Here is a 24,800-nt window from a genome sequence, read left to right as displayed (position 1 = left end):
CCCCGCCCCCAGGGATAATGGAATCTTGACATGCTCTGGTTTTTTTTGTTTGTTTGTTTTATGTTTGTGAGTGTTTTACCTGCATGTATATCTGTGTGCATGTTGAACCTGGTCCTTACAGAGACTAGACGATAACATTGGATCCCTTGAAACTGGAGTTCCAGGTGGTTGTGAATCTCGAGGGTACTGGAAATCCAGCCTGGGTCTTCTGGAAGGACAGTCAGTGCTCTTAACCTTGTAGCCATCTCTCCAGGCCCTAGACATGCTCTTTCAATGTTGCCAATAGCAATTAATTTAAAAAATCTCTCTCCATCCACTTAAGCAAAGGTCCTGAGTTCAATTCCCAGCAATCACATGGTGGATCACAACCATCTGGAGATCTGACGCCCTCTTCTGGTGTGTTTAAAGACAGCTACAGTGTACTTAGATATAATAATAAATAAATCTCTAAAAAAATGATTTCAAATCCAAAATAAAACACACACATACATATACGCATACAAACACAGACACATATACACACTCGAGTCACAACTTGTTGGAAAAAGGAAGTTACATGTGGTATCACTTATCTCTGGAGTATCTGTCTCTCATAGCTCTTCCTGTCAGACCATACACTGCCTCTTGGATTATTGTATGTTTGAATTTCAGTACTGCTCCTGGTTAAAATATGTATTAAAATATAAAACCACATGTGTAGCCATTAACATGGTTTCTTAGTCATTGTTCTGTTCCTATGGAGAGACACCATGACAATCTTTTTTTTTTTTTTTTTTTTTTTAAAGGCATTTAATTGTGGGCTTGCTTACAGTTTCAGAGGTTAGTCCATTATCATATCGCAGGAAGTATGGTAGCATGCAGGTAGACATGACACTGGAAACGTAGCTAAGAGTTCTACAATCAGCGAGAGAGAGAGAGAGAGAGAGAGAGAGAGAGAGAGAGAGAGAGAGAGAGAGAGAGAGAGAGAGAGAGAGAGAGAGAGAGACAGACAGACAGAAAGAGAGACAGAAAGAGAGAGGGAGTGGAGAGAGAGAGAGATCGGACCTCGTATGTGCTTTTGAAACTTCATAGTCCACCCTCAGTGATACACTCCACTAAGGCCACAACTCCTAATCCTAATCCTCTTTTATTTTTTCTTCGAGACAGGGTTTCTCTGTGTAGCCCTGGCTGTCCTGGAACTCACTCTGTAGACCAGGTTGGCCTTGAACTCAGAAATCCACCTGCCTCTGCCTCCCAAGTAAGTGCTGGGATTAAAGATGTGTGCCACCACTGCCTGGCCCTAATCCTTTTCAATAGTACCACTCCCTAGTGACTAAACATTCAAATATATGAGCTTATTGGGGTCATTCTCATTCAAACTATCACAAATGGTATGTTTAGGCATCCCCAGATTTGGGTACCAATTACAAAATTGGGTACCAAATAACTAATCTTTGCCATTGACTTTTCTTGTTTTCTTTAGTAAAATCATTTGACCTGTAACTAAAAATTTTGTGGTTGCCAATTATAATTCATTAATGTATATACTTATTGTATGCTAATATCAGAGTGTAGGTGTGTGTGTACGCACATGCAATGCATGTGTGTAAGTGTAGGTGCACATACATATATGTATACACATATATACACACATATGTATATATGTGGGTGCATATGTGTACATGTTCCAGTAGAGGTCAGAGGTCAAGTGTTAGTCCTCAGAGCTTCCATCTTGTTTTCTAAGGCAAGGACTCAAGGTTTGGAGGGCCTGGAACTTGATGATTAGACTAGACTGGCTTGCCAGCAAGTACCACAGATACATCTGTCTCCACCTCCCCAGCCCCGGAGGTTACAAAGTGAATGCCACCAAGCTTACAGTTTCCCATGGTGCCGAGGGTCAAACTTGGGTCCCATATTCATGAGGCAAGCACTTTATGGACTAAGCCTCCTGCCTCCAGAGCAGCAGTTCTCACCGTGTTGGCATGACCTCTTTGGGGACGGGGGCTATCAAACAACCATTCACAGGGATTGTGTATCAGATATCCTGCATATCAGATATTTACATTAGTTCGTATAACAGCAGCAAATTATACTTAGGAAGTAGCAACAAAGTAATTTTATGGTAGGGGATCACCATAACATGAGGAACTGTGTTAAAGGGTTGCAGGACTTGGAAGGTTGAGAACCACTGCCCTAGAGTGTTTAACTACTGAAGGTATAAAGTACATTTTCAAGTTGGGAAGTATAATTCCTCTAGCTTTGTGTCCCTCTGCCCACCCCACTCCCTGCTACCAGAGATTGTTTTAGCCATTCTCAACCTCTTGCTTTTCCTTATGAACTGGATGGCTTTCCTAATTTTTACAAAAAGCACGGCTACAATTTTGACAAGATTATTCTGCAGCTGTGACTTAGTGTGAAAAACCTCTTCGTCTTCTCTGTATTCAGTTTTCTAATCCATTAACAAGAAGTCTTGCCATTCAGTTACTTCGTTTCATTTTAGTTTCCATTACACCAAGGCCTCATACTTCATTTCAGCATTTTATTATCCCTGATGTAACTGTGAATGTAACATAAAAGTGAAATGTCCTCATTTTCTGACTGTTCATTGTCACTGTTTATAACTGATTTTTCTATTTTTTGTTTGTTTGTTTTTGAGATAGGGTATCACTATGTAGCCATAGTGTGGAACTTGCTACATAGATTAGGCTGGTCTGAAATTTTCAAGAGATCTGCCTGCTTCTGTCTTCAAGTGTTATGTTTAAAGATGGCTCCCGTACCCAGCTGATATTTGTACTCCTGTATCACATAGTATTAGTAAGCTCATTTGTTACCCTGTATTTTCTCTTGATACAGTTTTACTTCCTCCTTTCCTGGCTTCACCCAATGTAGATGCTGCTTTTTCATTCTCTTAGCCTCCTGCCTAGTGTTTTTATCATGCAGAATGTTTGAATTTTGTCAACTGCTTTTTAAATTTTGCATCTATTAACATGATCATACAGTTTTTCTCTTTTATATTCACATGATATATCAATGTTGGCTTTTGTATCTGAGCTTACATTCCAGGGATAATCCAAAATGATCATGGTTGATGGCCATAACAAAAAGTTTTGAAAATGATGTTAGTGCCTGTCTGTCTGTCTATCTCTCATACATATAATTTTTGCATCTGTATAGACAGACTTATAATTAGTTGCTTAGTTACATTACATTTTTGGTATCAAAGTGATACTGGTTTGCCAGATGACTCAAAAAATATTTCCTTTCTAAAATTTGGAAATGTTTGCAAAGAATTACTAATTTTTTCTTTAGCTATTTAGTAGAAACCACAAGGAAGCCATCTTCACTGGACTTTTGTTGACTACCAATTTACTCACTACATATTTATGGATTGGCTCAGATTTTATTTCTTCTTGAGTCAGTTTTAATAGTTTAACCATAAACTTCTTTTCACTTTGGTTCCTTAATTTCAGATCCATTGTTTCCCTAGTACTCTGAATTTTACAAAGTTTCTGTAAAGTTGATGGTTACTGTTCCTTTCATCCCTGACTTTAGTAATGAGGCTTCGCCTTTTTTGCTGGGAAGCCTTTTGAAACGTGTGTGTGTGTGTGTGTGTGTGTGTGTGTGTTGTGTTGTGTGTTGTATGTATGTGTGAACTCCGTGTACATGTGTGTGCACACACAAGAGTGCACATGCAGAGGTCAGAAGATGCTGGTGTCTTCTCCCATTGCCTTCTACCTAGTTCCCTGAGAGAGGGCCTCTCAGTGAATGGTAATCTGGGCAGGTTAGCTAGGCTGGCCAACAAGCTGGGATCTGCCTGTGTCCATCCCAGCACTGGTTCCATGAGCATGCTCATTGTTCACATGGGAACTGGGGGTTCCAACTCAGGTGCTCAGGCTACATAGCACGTGCTCTTACCTGTCAAGCCCCTAAGTTCGTATGTCCAAAGGACCTTTACCGTGAATTTCTGGTTTGCTTTTCTAGTCTGCATATGGTTCATTTTATTCATTTGCTTATTAGGAAATTTACAATTACCTTTGGTTTTATCTTTTCCAGGTATCCTATGCTATAAGGTCAGAGTATTAGCCTCCCCCCACCCCACAGGCATTTAAAGGCCTTTAACCATTCCACTAGCTGCATCCTATGGGTTCTAGAATGCTACAGTTCTATTTTCACTCATTTCAAAAATATTTTCCAAATTATTTTATTAACTGGTTATTTAGAAACAAGTTGTCTAATTTTTATAGGCACGGATTTCACAAACTCCCTGTGGTTTGTGTATTGATATTTAACTTCCTACATCGCTGCTTTCCTGTTGCTAAAACAAAATCCTCTGGACTTCAGTTACAAACAACTGGAATTTACTTAGGCTGCAGAGCCAAGGACAAGGTGAAGGCAAGGGCATCATAACACACTGCAGAAGGTCAAAGGGCAAACAGGCACACATGGAAGAGAAGGATCTTGCCTTGTGACAACATACTCTGCTAGCAACTAACCCAGTTTTGAGAGAGCAACCTCTGCCGGGGCTTCCTGTTTCCATGGTTCTAAGCCTGGCCATTCACACACCCCCTGCACGTCAAAACACACACCAGGACAAAGGCTCCTTTCTAATCCGCCACACCTGGCAAGCAGACAGAGTTGCTGGCATATTACTTCTCATCAATTTAGAAGCATTCTCTTCTGCTGAAGAGTATAAAGTTCCCAGTCAGGATTCTAGAGCAGATTACTGGACCTGTCCTCAAGCGGGCTGCAGCTCGATCTGCCTCCCTCCCTTCCTCTCCAGCGCCCTTAATTACTGTGTAGTTTCTTAGAACTCTTCAAAAAAAAAAAAAAAAAAAAAAAAACACTTAGCAGTCATTGTTCTCTATGGGGCGGGGAAACTACAGTACTTTTAAAAGAAGTGCTTTTTAGAGGCAATTCATTTAAGACTCTGGTCTGAAGACAACAAAGACACAATCTTGTGCAGCCCCTGTTAGGATGAACTTGGATAGAAAGCCTGGCCCTGAGCGCCCAGTGTGAATCGCACAGCCTTAAGTAACTGAATTCTGCAAATTCTCACCTGTGCTTTCTGAGCAGGAACGCCTTTGAAGCTTAGAGGGGAAGGGAAGACTTCGCTGGTTCAGAGACCACTGGGAACATACCCTGCGCCATCCTGTGAAGGGCAGATGCAACCACGGAGGTGCATGCTGGCACTATTTCACGTTCTCAGGCTCTGGTAGTTATTTTTAACTGGCAGCAAAAACGAAGTGTACATTTTAGTTGGGAGAAATTAGAGATTTACATTCTCCATGGCATTATTAAGATGGGTCATGCTAAACTACCAGAGCAGAAAAATAAAAAAAAAAAAAAAAACCGTGTGTCTTATTCCAACCCTGGGTAACAGCAGTGAAACCACTCCTAGCTTCTTGAGGGGTTCAGTAACAAAGCTGTCATGTGAGTCCTTTCCAGCCTTTAATTGGGAGCCTTGTTGGGTTCTGATTCTAAACTGCAAGAAGTTTCCTAATGACCTCCTTTAATGAAATGGCTTGGCAGTATAGGACAGTCACTGTGGGAAGGCGTTTTACCCGATGCTCCTGGGTTCAAATCTCTCCTTTCCCACTTAGTTAAAGGTGGTTTGATGAAGCGCTGTCAGTGCACCACGCCTCATTCCCTTCAAATGTGAAATGGAGAAGGTTCTTTCACTCTTGTGAGCAGTTAAGGTGGGGAGCACACAGCAAATTCAAAACAAGGACCTTTTCCAAACCCATTGCTGGCCGGTCTTAGCACTGATGATGCAACTGTGTAAGACATGGTCCTAACTCTCTGGTAACTCCGAGTCCAGTTAGGAAAATCCAGACAAATAAGGCCAGGTTGTCAGTGCAACAGAAGTCCACAGGCACAAAGCCTGTGGGCCCAGAACAAGGAGAGGCAAGGATATTATTGCAATGAGGGAGGTCTCTGAGAGGGAAATCTGGGGTGGATCTGGAAGCAGTTGAAGCCCCCCACCATCTACCCAGAGGAAGTGGGTAGGCTTGAGATCAAGCTGTGATGGGAAGGGCCAAGCTTTTGGTTCACCTTGAGCACACTGCTTTCCCTAAAATCTTCCCTGCTTTTCAGCTGGTTCTAGCAACTCCTTGACTGATGGTCAGCTTCAGGAAAATTCCTGTGGCCACAATACAAAGACGTGGCAGGTGTGGCAGCTACACCAGGTGGTCCAGGGAGAAGAGACAGATGGGTGTGCACAGGCTGGGGTGTCATAGACAGTAATAAGGATCTAGCTGTGGGCCTTGCACAGATCTGGAAAGCATTTTAGACTTCTTATCACTCACTAGACAAAGGAACAATTACAGACAGACCTCACTCCTAACCATGTAGGCCTGGGGTTCCCCCTGGACATTTCCTACAGGCTGCTTTATTATCCCTTGTCCTCAGCCTTGGGCGTCTAAGTCAACTTGCAGTTTGCTTTGTGAAAAAACCACTTTTCTCCCTCTTTAAGGAGGTCGCTTACAGCCTCCAAGTTACTTCATGCAAAATCCCACAGTTCAAACCTTTATCTTAATCTGGCCACAGGAGGTTTGAGACAGATGCCACGAGCCTCCTCGAGGCCTTCATCCTTAAGCACTTGTGCAGTTCTCAATTTCTGCCCTAGTCTCAAAACAGCCCTCCTACACCGTGAGGTGAGGTTCCTGCACGTCTGTACATGAGGAAACTGGAGGAGACTGTCATGTGTCCTCTCTGCATTCCTTTGAGACAGGGTCTCTTGTTCATCCTGGTGATAGACTGGTGGCTGTTGATCATCAGTGACCCTTTTATAAGTGCCCTTTTTATATAAAAACAAGTTAGGAAGCCTTTTTATAAGAACAAGGACCCATCTTGGGCCGGACAGATGGCTCTGTACTTAACAGATCATGCTTGTATAAAGGACTCACGTTTGGCTTTCCAGGACTCATGTTACCCAGCTCATAAGCACTGTGCACATACCCACATGTGGACACATGGACATATTCATATTTTAAAATAATCTTGGAAAAGAGCAAGTTTTGTTGCTGTGCTTGATGTTGGAGCTAATCAGCCTTTGCACATTTATTGTTTTGTCTTCAACTAATTTTATAAAACTCCCCCTTCTTATGGATTTGACTTTTCCTTTTTCCCTTCCTCTAATAATATAAAACATAATCTACTATGTTATATTATAAAATCCTACTATAATTAAATGTTTATGGCACAAAGAGTTGATTCTACTTTCTTATCACAAATTTAATTTAATCTGCAATTATCTATTCTGCTCTCTCTCTCTGAAAGAGCACATAGATAGTGTTTACCACCTTCTGCACCCCCATACCAGGTGTTATTAAAGTGCTCAAATTTTAATCCAAAGCTTTATTTTCATATCATTTCTCTTTCTGGATTCCAAATGTTAGTTTTTTTGTTTTGTTTTGTTTTGTTTTGTTTTCCAAGCTCTGACAAAAATGCCCAAGAAAAGCTACTCAAGGAGGGATTTCTGTTGGCTTGTGGTTGCAGAAGGCTCCGCCCATGCTTGGCCCTGATGCTGAACCTCATGGCAGTGAATGTGTGGTAGGGGCAAAAGTGTTTTCCTCATGAAGTCTGGAAGCAGAGAGAGTAAAGAGGAAGGAGCCAAGGATAAGAAGTCCCCAAGGGGGCACACCCAGGGACCCAGTGGCTTTCACTAGATCTCCCATTCTAGTCTCCCTTGGCTCCCAAGTGTCACCATATTATGAGTCCACTCAGAGATTAACATGCAGCTGAGGTCAGACTCTGTGCTCCCCAAAGCCCAGATGCCCAAAGCCAGCTGGCAGTCCAGCTGCAGCACATGGCCTTTGTGACATTTTAGCTCCCAATCAAGTGCTTTAAATTATTAATAGATATTATTCATAATGGTAAGGTCTGCTGACCTCACTGCTCATGCTTCTTCAGGGTTTAACTATGTGATGGTTTGAATGAAGATGCCCTCCCTACCCCGCCTCCAGACACATAGGAAGTGACCTTGTTGGAGTAGGTGTGGCCTTGTTAGAGGAAGTGTGATTGGGGGGTGGGCTTAGAGGTTTCAGAAGCTTAAGCCAGGTTTAGTGGCTTATTGTCTCTTCCTTCTGCCTGCCTATCTGGATGTAGAACTCTCAACTACCTCTCCTGCACCATCTCTGCCTATGTGCCCCACCAGAATAATGGACTAGACCTCTAAGACTGTAAGCCAGCCCCAACTAGATACCTTCCGTTATAAGACTTGCTGTGGTCATGGTGTCTCTTCACAGCAATAGAACTCCAAGGCAAGCCATCTCCCATTCCTTTTGAGTTCTTTCTTCTAATTGACTTTAGCTACTATGAGAGCTCAATGAGACACTTTTTTGTAGGGCATGTGGGCCCATGCTACCAGACAGGCATAAGAACTGGTAAGGTTGAATGAGCTTAAAATCCCAGGGATCTCAGGGAACTGAGATGATGCCTCTACCTGCTCTGAAATGTAACCATGACGCCCCACTGAGGACTCTGGCACTCAGTTACATAGCCTAACATCTGGGGTGATTCTCCATGCTAATGAGCTATCTAGATAGCCTTGAGCTTTCAGCCAATGATCTTCCCTTCCCTGTGGGTTGTCCTTCCCACAAGAGGTATATAATAATAATCCCTGGCTTACCACAAATAAAGTGTATTTGTTACACCATCAAATAAAGCAATATGAACAAGCAAGGATTGCCTCAGAGAGCTGCTTCATTAAAGATTGTCGTGTGTGTGTGGGGTGGGCTTTCTCCCATCTAGCCCATCAGAGGCTCTGTCCTCACTCCAAATCAGACTGGACTCGGTTTGTCAGGGGCTCCACCTCTGCCTCTCCACCTGGTGCGCAGACACTGGGAAGGGAAATGATTCTCAATTCCCTCAGGCCATATGTAGGTGGTGCCCAGGTACCCAGAGGGAGACCAGGAGTTACTGTGGACTCCCAGTTTCTCCTGGGACCTCAGGACAACACACTTTTGATAATTTTTCTTTGTGAAAGTGAAGTTTCTCTGGATACAAATGTCTAGGGTCCATTTCTCCCTCAGAACTCTGGGCCCCCCTTCAGTCAATCTATACTACTGTATAAGAGTCTCAGAAACCTAATTCCAGTCTGACTTCTACCCCTGCACAGAGGCAGGCTCCCCCAATAAAATTCTGAATGTTCTTGTTTGTAAATCTTGACACAATAGCTTTAAACCCAGGGCCTTTTCATTCGTTGAGCAAAAAGTACACATATTAGGCAAAGTGCTAGGAAAGGCAGCCGAGGGGTAGGGATAGGAATGGGGTGGGGGTGGGGTGGGGGTGTGATCAATGTCATTCTTGATTTCAATCATACACTATGGTCATAGTTTTTCCTCACACACAGAGGGAATCTGATGGTGGCTGGTAGGTCTCAAGAGCAATGGAGCTGGCATCTGGAGAGGGTGGAAACATTCCTCGTTGCAGGTCGGATGGTATATGTGACAGCCTGTGGTGACATGGGGACCATGGGCCTGCTTCACCCGGGAGCCACGGGGAGCTCCTGAAATGACTACTGAAGTGTGAAGTGGGAACCTAATGGTTCAGCTAGTTTCACTGGGACACAAACAGAAGCCGTGGAACCAGACAGAAGGTTACTCCTGGCCTAGGTAAGAGGTGGCAACAAGAAAACAGGACCCAGTGTGGTGATTCGGCAGACAGCTTGGCAGGGGAAGGGGACTTACCAATGTCTCTCTCCTAGAGGGGTCAGAACTCAAATTCAAACTGAGTGATGAGCCAGTGTTAAAGGAAAAGTATTCGATTTCTCTTGATTTTTCTCTCACACACATCTGTTTTATTTTCTGATCATGAACTCTCACTGAACCCATTGGATTTATACTAAGCATTTCCTCCTTTCCCACAGCTTTCTCTGTCATTTGGCTGCCATTCTGTAGAATCCCCAGTGGTAGCATTCTATCCACTCTTGAGTAGGAAAGCCCTCCCAGCAGCCCCTTATGCCTGGAGCCACTGTGCCGTGGCTGCCTCCCATGGGGCTGCTCAGACTTCCTGCTCTTGACTTATAAGATCCCTTGCTTCATGGCGGGCACACAGAGGCCTTGGGTGGGATACTCAGCACCCTTGGGACATCCTTGCCTAGTCTCTAAGTGATATTTCACCATAGCTGCCAGCTCTTGTTTTTATGATTTCACAGCCTCAAGAATCCCCTTGAACATACACAAGAAGAGAGCAGAGTATGTGTGTCAGAGCTGGAAGGTAGGAGAGGGAGAGGCAGCTTGGTTAATGGTCGCAGAATTACTGTCAGGATGAGTAAGTCCCACTGTTGTATAGTACAGGACGGGGACTCTGGCTAACAATACTGTAGTGTGTGTAGTCACACCAGGGAAATTCTGACTTCCCTGTCCATATTAGGCATTTATTTTTATTACTGTGATAAAGCACTAGGACCAAGGCACCTAGAGAAGAAAGAGTTTACTTGGGCTTATGGTCCCAGAGGCTTAGAATCCATCATGGCAGGGGATTATGGGAGCAGCTGTTAGGAGTGGCACCAGAACAGCTCAGAGCTCACCTCTCAAACAGCACGCAGGATGAACAGAGGGACACTGGGATGGTCAGACAGCTTTGAAACTTCAAAACATGCCTGTCAGTGACACACTTCCTCCAAAGCCATGCTTCTAATTCTTCCCTAAACAGTGCAACTAACTGGGGATTCAAGCATTTGGATGCTCAAGACTATGCCATGGGGGTCATCTCATTCAAACCAACACATCCCACCACAAATGATCTCCCAAGGGATGAATATGCTAATGACTCTGGCTTAGCTGTGCCACGTTAGACACATATCGCACCTTACCCCACAAATACACATAATTCTGTGACAAAAAAATCATACATATTTCAAATAGATCCTTATATTCTCAGTGGAGACAGGCACTGAAGAGGAGTCAGGTTTACCCTAATTACTGAGAAGCACAACCAACAGCTTGCGAGGAAACTGCCTCAGTTCCCCTTTTGCTGATCCAATAAAGGGAGGTTTGAATCAATAACCCCAGTGTGCACCGCAGGCTTAGTAATGAGGGCATCCTGCCCGACGCCCTCAGAATGACTCGGGCAGGGCCTGGGCAGCATCAGGTGAGGCTGTGACCCCAGAACAAGCTATGAGTGACAGGAGAGAGATAGTTATAGCTTCTGGCCACCCATGCCCCGATCTTATCCCTGGTACCATCCTATAACTAACTCAAGACAATAAAATACGAACACCAGCCCCCACACCGGCACCTGGCCCCTCCTCTAGCCAATGAGAGGCGAGCATATTGGTGATTTTGATGTGTAGCCCAATGGGAAACCCGTGGACCAGACTATGCTCGCTCGGTACGTTCCTCAGTCCAGACCATCGTTGGTGTGTTCCGCAGTCCAGCTCAGCATCTTACCTGTTTAAATGTCCTTGTTAGGAAACAATGGCAGTGTAGTCTCAGAACCAATAACAGGGCATTAACTTTTCATTTTGATAAAATCCTTAGAGCAGAGAAGCGAGAAGAGTTAAAATTAATGACTTAGGTAAACACTTCAACTGCTACTTCCAGGCATACAAGCTTCACCTGGAGACACAGGGAGTAGAGACTGGGGCCCTTCCTAGCTGAGGTCAGGAGAACAGTGACACGGGCGCCACCTTGTGGACACATAAATAAGTGTAGGATCCCAGAGGCTAAGGGGGAAGATCAGGAAAAAAAAATTCCCCCAGAGAAAGCCATTACTGCATCCCTGATGAACCTTGTACGTGGACTAGAAGTTGGCCGGCAAATACAGAAAGGCAGGGAGACATCCTACCCTTAGGCTGAGGGTAGCACATGCCACCCTCGATGACTTGGCCACCCAGTAACAAAGAGCAGCAATGTCTGACCGTGGTAGTTGGTGGTGGCTACTGTGATTGGAACGAGGGACCAGGGTGTCTGAGATTGGGTAGTTCTGGCTGGACTGGGAGCCGAGGGAGAGCACCGCCTAAGTTTAACTTCTGAAGCCAGTGCAGAGAGAAGCAGGGTAGCCAGAGCAACCAATCCATGTGCCAAAGAAAAACTGCCATCCATGCCAGCTTTTGGTTTAACCAGAGAGAACGACAATCTTACTTCTAATTATTTACATGAATAATTGCTATACCTCTTTAACAGATCTGAGACATTAAGTTGTATCTGCAGATGTTCTCTGGAAAATGAGGGTGATGGAGTGAACAACGTTTCTTCCTGTGACTCAAGTAGAAAAAAAAAGAGAGAGAATTCTTTTAACTCTTTCCCCACAGGTTTTGAGTACATCCAGCAACCAAATGCATGCCTGGATTTTACAGACCATTCACAGGGGGCAGCTGGCATCAGACAAACATCTTATGGATCTAAATGTTACAAATAGCCTTTGCTTTTGCAAGCTTGAGTGCTTTTGCTTGGTTGGTTTACTCAGCTGGGAAATTATAAAAATGAACACATACCTGCTTCTGAAGAGCTCTTTAATGATCTTTTATGGCTCTCTTCTCTCATTGATCACTCTCTTCTTGGGATAGTTCATTTAAAAGCTGGGGCCAACATTTATCTCAGTGTGCCAGCCTTCATGCTGAACAAGAATGGTACCGAGCAAAGACCCACCAGCTGGAGGAGAAATGAGGTCCGTGGGTCCAAAGTGGAGCTTGTGTGCTCTGAAGTTACAAGTTTGGACTGAATTGAAGTAGCCAGATGCAGGTCTAGATCCTGACATTCGCACAGCAGCAGGCACATCTGCGCGCACATTCTCATCTGAACTCCCCACCACCCAGAGGGCAGGTGGTATGACCCTCATCGATAGATCAGGAAGCAGCCTGTGTTTCTGGGTTAGATCTTTATCGTGTGCTGCTTGCTGATGCCCAAGTGGGACGTGGAGGTCAGTGACCCGCCTATCCGCGGCTGCCTGCATGAGTCTAACTGCTGTATTAATCAAGCGGTAACCCGATTTCATCTAAAATCAGGTGACCTCTGAGTCACACTCGTCCTCTTTCTTGGTTACGATGTTACATCCTTTGGGTGTTCTGCTAGGTGCTTGTATGCTTGTAAGCTGCACCTTAAGAATTTCATTTTCTCTGCTCTGCTCTGGGGTCCCATGGCTGTAAGCCGAGATATGGGATTTGAAACGAAGTGGGAAGGCCGCCTCTGTAGCCACAAGGATATAACTGATTGCCAGCTCTTAATAGCTTAATCCCCATACAAGTTACTGATCACGTCTAGTATTAGGTCTTGTGTGCTGAAATGAGGAAGACGAATAGCAAACTGTTGAGTGGATTAAAAGTGAGAAAACACACAGGGCATTTACAAATGCCTGCTAAATGTTCAGCCAGTAATGTGTAGTTATTGAGTTGGCTGGATTTCAAAGACATAAGGAAAATATAGGTTTCTCGTATCCTTAGTTCTGAAGAAATGATTTATTGCATTGATACCTCGAGGGGTCTTCTGATTTGCTACTGTGTAAACGGAGCAGCTGGAATTGAAGTGGTACATGCACTCTGGAGCCTGCTCCCTGCCCCTCCTCCACTGCTTTGCCCTGCCTCCTCACCAGCTGCACCAGAGAGAGTTCCCTGGTTGTAAGCGCCTGGTTGCACGGAGCTGCTTATCCATTTCCACTTCACACAGCCATGGTCGAAGTACCCTGTGAGCCGAAGTTCCCTGTGAGCATCTCTATAGAGCACCTCGGGCTGCAAATCGTCAAGAAATGAGCGGCAGCAGGCTGCCGATCGATCGCAGGATCACTTGGCCACTACCCTGCTCTGAGCTAAGGTTTTCTCCTAGAGACTCCCACTCAACGCCAGTGACAGCCGTATGACACCAACCCGTATGAGTTCGAAGCCTGGGCTAGTACACTCCGCAAGACCCATGAAGCCACTCTGAGAACATTCCAGGACTTTCTATATCCTACAGGCTCTCCTGTGTGGAAACAGCATGCTTGGATGACAAATGGCTCCAAAGGACCACGAGGCCATCTCACATCCCTGCAGCATTTCTACTCAGAAAGCAAGTAAATGTCATGGTGCGATTGCTCATCCGGCTTTGGTGGTCATTTGATCCAAGATGCCTGTCAGTTTTTGAGAGGGCTACTAACTGACAAGGGGTTTACCAAATAAATTAACCCCAGAGGACTTCCTTCCTGACAAATGTCGAGACAAAGTAGGACAGCCTATCTACAGGAGCAGCGCTCCAGTGAACTGCCCAGGGGCATCCCTTGGCCCGGGCTCTCACCATATTCATACCCATCCCTTGCAATAGCATCCTAAAAGGTTCACCCAGCAGTGGACAGGCAGGATACCCTCTGAGACAGGAGAATTCTCAGCACCCCCTTGAGCCAGGGTTATAGCACACACAGGATTGGGCCCAGAGGAGCACAGAGTGGTCACAGCTTCTGTCCACACGAGGCTGTATTCCTGTCATGGGAAGACAATGGAAGGAGTTTCAGTTACAGTGAGCAGGCTCTTGTGGCTGTGATGTACAGGAGCTTAGCAGCGTAGCATATGGCAGGTTATGACGGGGACTGTGCTAGATCAATTTAGGGTGTTAGCAAAGGCTCTCTGTGAAGATACCCTGTATGGAAGGACTGGATGGATAGTCGGGCAGGGTGGAACTGAGCCTTCCTGGCAGCATCATTAATGGGGCTGTGAGGTGAAGGCAGCCTGTGGTGGCGGTGGGACTGAAGGAAACAGGACCCCCAAATCTGGTGGAGGGGACAAGGCTGGTAGGACTCTGCCAGTGGAGGCAACAGTGTCCCGTGAATACCTGTGAGCAGTGGGCCACCAGAATCCAGTTTGCATGCCTGAGGGATTGTGTCTGCTTTAGGGTAGAGCATGGACCACAGAGGGTTAAACGGTTGTAGGGTGGTGCAAGAAGCAGGCACCATGGCTGACTTCATTGCCAGTCCCTTAGACTCCACAGCCCTCCACTAGGACAGCATACCCATGTTGCATCTACTCAGATACATTAGTGAGATATCTTAGAGTTTCTATTGCTGTGACTAAACACCATGACCAAAGGCAAGTCGGGGAAGAAAGAGTTTACTCAGCTTACACTTCCATATTGCTGGTTATCACTGAAGGAAGTCAGGACTCAAACATGGCAGGAACCTAGGAGCAGGAGTGGATGCAGAAGCCACGGAAGGGTGCTGCTGTCTCGGTCCTCCTGGCTTGCTCAGCTTTCTTTCTTTCTTTCTTTCTTTCTTTCTTTCTTTCTTTCTTTCTTTCTTTCTTTCTTTCTTTCTTTCTTTCTTTCTTTCTTTTTTTTTTGGTTTTTCAAGACAGGGTTTCTCAGTGTAGCCCTGGCTGTCCTGGAACTCACTCTGTAGACCAGGCTGGCCTCGAACTCAGAAATCCACCTGCCTCTGCCTCCCAAGTGCTGGGATTAAAGGTGTGTGCCACCACCGCCCAGAGCAAATATATTTCTAATAACACTAATTTGCCTGCCTATTTGAAGTATTTCAGACTCTCCACTAACCACAGGGCATTGTACTGCATCATCACCAAGTCCTCATGGTTTGACCCCAGTTGCCTTTCCCTGTCTGTTGTTCTCAAAATGTGACATTGCTCTGAGCCAGTGGAATATGGTGACTCTCAAATGCCACCTCTTCTACCGCATCTGTCCTGAATCGGATGAAACAGACGCTCTGTGTACACTAAATTTATCCCCCAATGTATTTCTTATTGCATGCTACCATTCGGGTTGGGTCTTGTGAACTCTCCTCTCCCTTGTCTACCTTCCCTTCTGGTTCAATCAGTCATCTTCCATGGCTCCCCCACCGCTGTGACCAAGTGAGGTGACTGTCCCTGGGATATAATCCCAAGCAGCTCTACTCTCTCTGAACAAAGGTTTCTTTCTCCTGGCTTACACATTCCTGTGACCACTGAACTCCAGGCATGGAATTTGGAGAACTGCAAGCATCTAGGAAGACATTCCTGGTAAGTCACATGTAAGAAACACTTACGGTCTCATTTCATTTGCGTCAGTCATGAAACGTCTAAAATGCCAAGTGTGCTGCTCAGTCAGTGTGGAAAAGGGGCAGAGGCCACTTCTGCTTTTATCACTCAGCAGGTGACCCCCCCCCCCCGCTTGACAACCAGACCACTTTCCAGTCCTTGTATCACTATTATTATTATTATTATTATTATTATTATTATTATTATTATTATTTTAATGTCATCCCTCATCCAGAAGTAAAAGGTGATTCTACTGGGAGAACTGGTCTACCCAATATCCTGGTGCCGTGTCCTCAACCCCCCAATTTCCTTTTCATTGGAACTTTCAAAACTTTCTCTTCCCTCTTTCTATTCCCCTACTATTTGAGACAGTGTCTTATATAGTTCAGACTAGCTTCAAACTTGCTACATAGTCAAAGTTGGCCTTGAACTCCTGAGCCTCCTAACTCTATCTTCCAAATAATGGGATTACATGTGTGTTCTACCATGCCCAGCTGAGACAGACAGACAGACAAGCATTCACAGAAGTGGGGTGAGGAAGAGGGCAGGAGATAATTCTCTCCTGCTCCTGAAACTGCCACCACCTTTCTCTTACCCCTTGGCCCTTCCAGTCCCACATTCATTACCAACCCCAAAGGTCTAGGACGGGCCCCACAGTCTAGATCCCCTGCCACCTGGTTAGATGATGAAGCCCAATGGTTAGAAAAAGTTGGCTCAACAGAAACTACAGGGTGAACAGAGGTTCAGTGTCTAATAACCCCAATTCCTAAAACCAGAACTTGCCCCAAATAACACGCCTGGCATTGACAGGACCTCAGGACTCATCCTATCCTTGCCTCTCCCAGGAACCTCACCTTGTAGGCCTCTTGGCTTCACATGCCCACCCTCAGATGTTCCTGTCCTACCAAAATCTCTATGCTCTTCACAGATAAAATGTCTTATCCGCTCTACTGGAAACCAACTTTCCTCCATTTTGATGAGTTTGTTTTCACTGGGTGTCACCTTTTTGTTCTCCTGTCTTCCATACTGCCTGTGCTCCTGGCTCTGCATTCACCATCACCTACAGCATGTGGTATGTATGTATGTATGTATGTACGTATGTATTTATTTAATGTGGCATAAGTTTCATTTTATTCGTAATATATTAAACTAAAAAATTAATATGAAAAGACAAAAATATATTTAATCAGTATATCCACACAGGTAAAAGGAATATAAAATGATAATATCAGTCTGAATCTTTCTTTGGAATAGGTAACATGAGGATATATATTTAAATTTTAATGTCTACTTTTAAGGACATGATATATGTAATCATATAATTCTGGTCAAAATGGTATCTCATTGAACCCTATCCCAATTCTAGTATACAGCATGATTTCTATCCTTTAAGGTTCTAAATTACTTTGAAAGAGTTTATTATTCCTAGACCAGGAGATGCTATTCATAATGGACATTATCATCATATAAGAATAACATATCTGTGCTTTTAAATATGATATATATATTTGAATTTTTATTAGATATTTTCTTTATTTACATTTCAAATTTTATCCCCTTTCCTCTTTTCCCCTCTGCTCCCCCATCCCATCCCCTCCTCCCCCTGCTCACTAATATCCACTCCCACTTCCCTATCCTGGCATTCCCCTACACTGGGGCATTGAGCCTTCACAAAGGCAAGGGCTTCTCCTCTCATTGATGTCCCACAAGGCCATCCTCTGCTACATATGCAGCTAAAGTCTTGAGTCTCTTCTTGTGTACTCTTTGCTTGGTGGTTTAGTCCCTGGGAGCTCTGGGGGTACTGGTTGGTTCATATTGTTGTTCCTCCTATGGTGCTGCAAACCCTTCAGCTCCTTGGGTCCTTTTTATTGCTCCTTCATTGGGGACCCTGTGCTCAGTCCAATGGGTGGCTGTGAGCATCCACTTCTGTATTTGACAGGCACTAGCAGAGCCTCTCAGGAGACAGCTATATCAGGCTCCTGTCAGCAAGCTCTTGTTGGTATCCACAATGATGTCTGGATTTGTATATGGGAAGGATTCCCAGGTGGGACAGTTACTGGATGACCTTTCCTTCAGTTTTTGCTCCAAACTTTGTCTCTGTATTTAATAACCAGATACACCATCTATTTCTCTGTCCTTTCTCTCCTCTCCCATCATCCCTGGTTCTGTCTCCCAGTATACAACCCCAGGCAGCTCCACATTCCCTGAATGAATGCATCCTTTCTCAGGGGTTTTACGTTCCCATGGTGGTTGGACTTTCAGGCGTCAGGAAGATGTACCTGGTACACCACATGTGAGAAACACTTTATGATCACATCTTATTTGTGCCAGTCATGAAACCTCTAAAGCATCAAAAGTGACCAGGATATCACCTAATGGGCCTCAGGTTTTTGAACTCATCAGAACAACGGGGTCTCAGAAGCCATACTTGGCCTAGGAATTCCTAAAGTGTGGCTGTGTCTGTATGAAATGTTCAAATTTATGGAATATGCATCAGCTTTAGCTGATCAGTACCAGAAATGTGGCACATTCAGTTTGGTGTTTTTGTCTGAAGAGAGTGTCCACTGTATGCCAGACAGCCACCCAGAAATTGTTCTTGTCATTAACAGAGTACAATGTCCTCCTTGCTGCCTCCTGGAGTTAATGCTAAGGTACATGTAAACATTAAGAATTCAACATAAGGGCTGGAGAGATGGCTCAGCAGTTAAGAGCACTGACTGCTCTTCCGAAGGACCTGAGTTCAAATCCCAGCAACCACATGGTGGCTCACAACCATCTGTAATGAGATCTGACGCCCTCTCCTGGAGTGTCTTAAGAGAGCTATGGTGTACTTGCACATAATAAATAAATAAATCTTTTAAAAAAAGAATTCAACATAAACATGATCAAAATATATTTATGAAGGCATTTTAACATAAAATGAAATAAAAACATTTTAATATAACATATATGTATAATTCAATATAAGGATCTCAGCATTAAGTTCTGAATTTAAGCAAGTCTGGATCCCCGGTTGGCTTCAAATTACCTTTAGCTCAGCTCTTTCAAGCAATGTTTGTTACTGACATTTCTGCAGAAGTGGCCAAAACGAGACTGTCACTTGAAAGTAATTCCCTGCCCACAGAGCAGGTCTAAAAACCCTGCATGGACTGCCTCTTTGAGTCAGTTGTCAGATGCCAGAGTTATTCTGGGAATAGAAGCCTGAGGCACAGCCCTGCAGAATACTCCAGGGTCTCCCGTTGGCTTGGCGGAGCAGTGTGTACCCAAAGCCAACAGTGAGCCACCATGCTTCCTCTCTATCTCATAGGTATATTAGCTTAAGGAGTAATGATTAGAGAGTTTTAAAAATGCCCTGTAGAACAAATCCTTTCCTTTAAAACAGTAATACCGTGTCACCTTCAAGAAAATATCCTGTCACCTCTGCTTCTGTCTAACATCACACACACAGGAAAACCTCAAAGCACGGTCTTATGTTATCTGACAGAGGTTTCCAGCATCAGGAAAGTCCAATGTGACACCAAAAGGCAGTCTGAAGGCTGTATGTAGGACACGAGGCAGCAGCATCTCTCTTCCACGTGATATTTACACGAACTTCAGTGCTGGGCTATGCAGTGACTTCACCAAAACACCAACATGCTGGGTTCTGGGGACTGCTGCTAACCATGCTCAAGAGCAAAAGCAATACAGTCCACAATGGTTACATGTTGTATGTTTTCTTTATTCTTTTTTTTTAAATGTGTGTGGTTTTTCGAGGCAGGGTTTCCCTGTATAGCTCTAGCTGTCCTTGAACTCAGAAATCCGCCTTCCTCTGCCTCCCAAGTGGGAGGGATTAAAAGCGTGTGCCACCACTGCCTGATACATTTTCTTAACTTGATAAATAGTAGAGATACCAGAAGTCCAGAATGCTGTCACAATCAACTGCCACAGAGCCATTGAACACAGTGCCCTGCAGGATGCAGCCTCTGGCTTCCTTCTTCCATTTTAGAGATTCTTATTCACACACATTTATTCACCCATTCTCATAGCTATTCATTCATTCATTCATTCTCATTCTCATATTCATTCACTCATTCTTATAGTCATTCACTCATTCATTCTCCCTCTCCTTCCCTCTCCTTCTCCCCTCCCTCTCCATACTAATGTGAAAATGAGGAAGAATATACCTAACACATGGCCCTAAGGACCTGAGAACTCTGCTCCCCATTTCTATGGAGACTGCATAAGCAAACTCTAAACCAAGAAGAACATTTTAAAGTTTCAGAATGATGGCAGACTTCTTCAAACCCAGACTCATTACCTTACCAACCAGATCACCCGCACTTCTGGGCTTCCAGAAATATCAATAATATATTGAAAACTAATATGCAAAGCAAATTCTTGTGGGGAGTGAAGTTTTCTCAAAGGTAACATGGTACACTTTCTAAAGTAAGAATTCCAAGACAACAGCCAGGTCAGACGTTTTTATGATATGCATGTTTCATTGTGGTTTGGAAATGTATTGAAATGGGCAGAAGAGTCCAAACAGTGGCCCCGTCACAGGGAAAAGATTTCCATAGGATTTTAGCAGTGAAAATATCTCCCAGGACTTGCAATAAAAGCCCCCCCCCTGTACATTAGCCCATATGTCTTCCTTGAATCTCAGAAATATCAATTTGGAAATGAATGCTAGAAATTATCCAAGCTGCCCTCCCCAAACTGCTCATGCCAGGTAATGTGCATCCTGAAAGCTGTCTGGGGCATGGTCCTGAGACAAGGTCCATGGATGTTCAAGATTAAAGTGGGTCAGCTGGCTTCTCTCTCAGTAGTGAATTGCCACTTGGATGTCCAGTGTGTAAGCCTCTCTCTGTGTTCACCAAGGTGTGGCACTGGGAGCAGGCAGGCAGTGGGACTCTCATGGAACTACCTCTCTCATCACAGGAGGACACTGACTCCCAGAGAAGTGGAAGGACTTTTTCTGGTTTCTCCAAGTTTTCTGCTCTAGCTTCTATCATAGTCAAAGAAGATGTTCAGTGTCTCTAACACTCATGATGTTTAGCTTTGAATTTTCAGAGTCATGGATGAGACCAGATGGGAAAGGACTCTTATGAATCCCTAGGATCAATAATTGACTATAGGATGCCTAACCCCAAATGATATATCTGCAGTGTGCAACCCTACACCTAAAAGAAATTGCAGAAGAGGGGGTGAAAGGATCATTAGAGCCAAAGGCCCAGGGTGCCTGCTGTTAGTGGTCCCTAGACGTGACAGGGGAAGTATACCCATGAACTGTCAACAGTGTAGTTGACTAAATAAGGCCAACATAGTAACAACATCATTGACATGCCAATGTGGACAGAAGAATTGCATGTGGCCCCATCCCAAGATGAACTACAGGTAATCATTGGCTGCTGAGAGGGAGCCAATCATTACCTTGCTCTAGGGAGAAGCTGATCAGCCTAGGACATGTGTATATATGAGCAATGTTAAATGGACTCAGTAGGTTGTATATACATGTCTACACACACACACACACACACACACACATACACACACATGTATATATATGTGACAGTAATAATTAAAGAAGAAGTCATGAATTGGGGGTCACTGGAGGAGCTGGAGGGGGCAAAGGAAGGTTGAGAATAAAATAGATAAAGTTCTCAACATTTTTATTTTAAAAAAGAGAATCATCAGGTTCTCCCAAGCATGGCTCACCTACCTCTCAACTGCTCCAGCTAAATGGTTCAGCTGAAGTGCCAGCATGGCTCTGGGGCTTTAAGAACTAAAACCTAAAAATATTGACAGTTGGATTTGGGCCATGGGGCAGGAACAAGGGATCTAGACTAGCTAAGGTGCCAGAGATTATGGCCAATATCCTCAAGTTTATGTTCTTTTGTAGCCTGTAAAATAAGGCCCAAAACTCATTTGTCTTTTCCCATGATGCATTGCAACAGATACACCATGATAGCCATTTGTGAGCGTTTCGTTCTCAACTTCTAGTATTCTTTACAATCTTATTGCCTCAAGATTTATAGAATCAGAATAAAGGTGGCAAGTCCAGTTTAGAGCATAGAGTTCATGCCATAAAGCACAGAGGCTCTGACTGTGTTTGGGAAATACACATAAAATAAATGGGAGAGCCCAAGCTGACAAGACAGCACTGGGGATGAATGCAATCAGTCTTGTCAGTTATAGATGGTAGTGATCATCTCCCCCCTAACCCTCAGGTTTCACACCCCATCCCTTACACAGCAATCAAGAGCATCACTTTCTAGAGCGCACAGAAAACGAATCCCTTCCTGACAAAGCAGTGTTTGAAAACTTTGTGGTCCACATGGGTCAGATTTGATTCAGTTGGTTGGTCAGGAAATGAAAGCTTTAAAAGATTACTTCTCTTCAAAAAAATAATGGAGGTGTGGAAAAACCAGAACCCAATTTTATGTTTTAGCTTTTAAATATATTAGTAAACCACTAAATTTATCAATAAACATTAAAATGACTTGTCAAGTTTAATTTATTACCAAATTTGTCAATAAACATGACATATTTTACTATATCAGGTTTCTACACAAAGGCACCAAAAGGTTTTAGCTAATAGACTACACAGAGGTAGGAGCCATGGCTCCATTATCTCTAAGCCCCATATGCCCAACCCAATACATTTGTTATACAAAAGGGTAGAGAGGGGTAGCAATTTTCTAACCACTTCCAAAATCAACTTCAACTTGAACCATCAAAGAACCTATTTTGAATATTCAAATATTTCCTCTGATGAATGAATATTTAAGGATTTTATGCAAACTGGTCTTTCCCAGCTTCTTCTAGTCCCATCCAACAGGAACAAATGTCCCATGCATTCTGCTCACCAGCCATGTCGATGGCAAAAGGCCTGTCTTCTCTCCATCCAGTGTACCAGCCAACAACTTTGCCATTTTTCACCAATGGACGTTCATAGCGTCGCCCACCAACTAGGCCCACAGGCCAGACAGAAACCTTGCGGGTAGTCCTCATCTACAAAAGGGGAAAGAGATAAGCATAACTTTTATTAATATGTAGCGATTCATGTGGAAAGAATGAAGTTACTAAGGTTTCAAAATTTTAAGGTTTCCAAACGGAATCTCCCCCACCCCCAGTTCACTGTCATTTTGACTTTCTCAGTGACTTTCTCAGTGTCTTTAGTCTTGCTGTTCACACAGATGGCTCAAGACTTCAAGAGAAAACAAAGTCATAGCAGTGTGTGCTTTTAGTCCCCACACTTGTGAGGCAGAGGCAGGAGGATCTCTGTTAATCTGTGAATTTGAGGCCAGGTCTGCATAGCGAGCTCCAGGACAACCAGAGCTCCATAGACCCTGTCTTTAGAAAGAAAGAAAGAAAGAAAGGAAGAAAGAAAGAAAGAAAGGAAGGAAGGAAGGAAGGAAGGAAGGAAGGAAGGAAGGAAGAAAGGAAGAAAGGAAGAAAGGAAAGAAAAGAAGGAAGGAAGGAACAAACTAGGTATCAGTGCCCCAATATCACTTATTTGAAGCCAGCCTGTAATTTTCAAATGCTTCCCATTTGTCTCCAAATTTTATTTAAGAATTAACTCGCTCACAACACCCAGAGGAAGCTCCATTCCCAGGAGCTCTGACATACCCAGGATCAGAGAGCAGATCTTGGGTGCAAGCTCCGCAGCCAGTCCCACAACACCCAGAGGAAGCTCCACTCCCAGGCACTCTGACACACCCAGGATTAGAGGTGATCAGGAACCAACATCTGTCCCAACACTGGGAGTAACTGGGACCATTGGGACCAGGCACACAGGAACTCCGCCAGCCCAGTGACTTGGGTTCCTTCTGGTCTGTCTGGGCTGGGGTCCAGAGTAGACCTTGGGCACAAGCTCCGCAGCCAGTCCCATAACACCCAGAGGAAGCTCCACTCCTAGGCACTCTGACACACCCAGGATCAGAGGTAAGCAGGAACAAACATCTCTCCCAACACTGGGAGTAACTGGGACCAGCTTGACCAGGCACACAGGAACTCTGCCAGCCTACTGACTAGGGTTCCTTCTGGTCTGTCTGGGTTAGTGTTCTGAGCAGACCTTGGGCACAAGCTCTGGAGCCAGTCCCACAACACACAGAGAAAGCCACACTCCCAGGTGATCTAACAAGCCCAGGATCCCAGGATCCCAGAATCACAGGATCACAGAGACAGCTTGACTCTGAGGAGTTCTGACACAACCAGGATCACAGGAAGGACAGGCTCCAGTCAGATTTAGCAAGGGCAGGTATCACTAGAGTTAACCAAATGGCCAGGGGCAAGCATAAGAAAATAAACAACACAAACCAAGGTCACTTGCCATCATCAGAACTCAGTTCTCCTACCATAGCAAGTCCTGGCCACACCATCACACTGGAAACACAAGATTCAGATATAAAATCACTTATCATGACAAAGGAGCTAAAACCATTCTGTGGAAAAAAAGACAGCATTTTCAACATATGGTGCTGGTTCAACTGGCAGTTAGCATGTAGAAGAATGCAAATCGATCCATTCCTATCTCCTTGAATAAAGCTCAAGTCCAAGTGGGTTAAGAACCTCCCCATCAAACCAGATACATTGAAACTAATAGAAAAGAAAGTGGGGAAGAGCCTCGAGCACATAGGCACAGATGAAAATTTCCTGAACAGAGCACCAATAGCTCTAAGATCAAGAATTGACAAATAAGACCTCATAAAGTTGCAAAGCTTCTGTAAGGCAAAGACACTGTCAATAGGACAAAATGGCAACCAACAAATTGGGAAAAGATCTTTACCAATACTATATCTGATAAAGGGCTAATATCCAATGTATATAAAGAACTCAAGACATTAAGACTCCAGAGAACCAAATAACCCTATTAAAAAATGGGGTACAGAGCTAAACAAAGAATTCTCAA

At 44.2% G+C, this 24,800-nt stretch overlaps 1 protein-coding gene across 1 annotated transcript in view; it reads right to left on the bottom strand.

The window, feature by feature from the left end:
* B3gat2 (beta-1,3-glucuronyltransferase 2) overlaps positions 1-24,800 on the bottom strand; it is an 89,693-nt gene that overhangs the window by 6,911 nt on the left and 57,982 nt on the right. The window contains exon 2 of the mRNA XM_031367050.1: positions 22,756-22,900. Within this exon, the coding sequence (XP_031222910.1) occupies positions 22,756-22,900 (145 nt within the window). The remainder of the gene's footprint in view (positions 1-22,755; positions 22,901-24,800) is intronic.

Source organism: Mastomys coucha, unplaced genomic scaffold (genome assembly GCF_008632895.1).
Source record: "Mastomys coucha isolate ucsf_1 unplaced genomic scaffold, UCSF_Mcou_1 pScaffold14, whole genome shotgun sequence".
NCBI lineage: Eukaryota > Metazoa > Chordata > Mammalia > Rodentia > Muridae > Mastomys > Mastomys coucha.
Note: the sequence above shows the minus strand (reverse complement) of the source record. Positions and strands in the feature narration are given on the sequence as shown.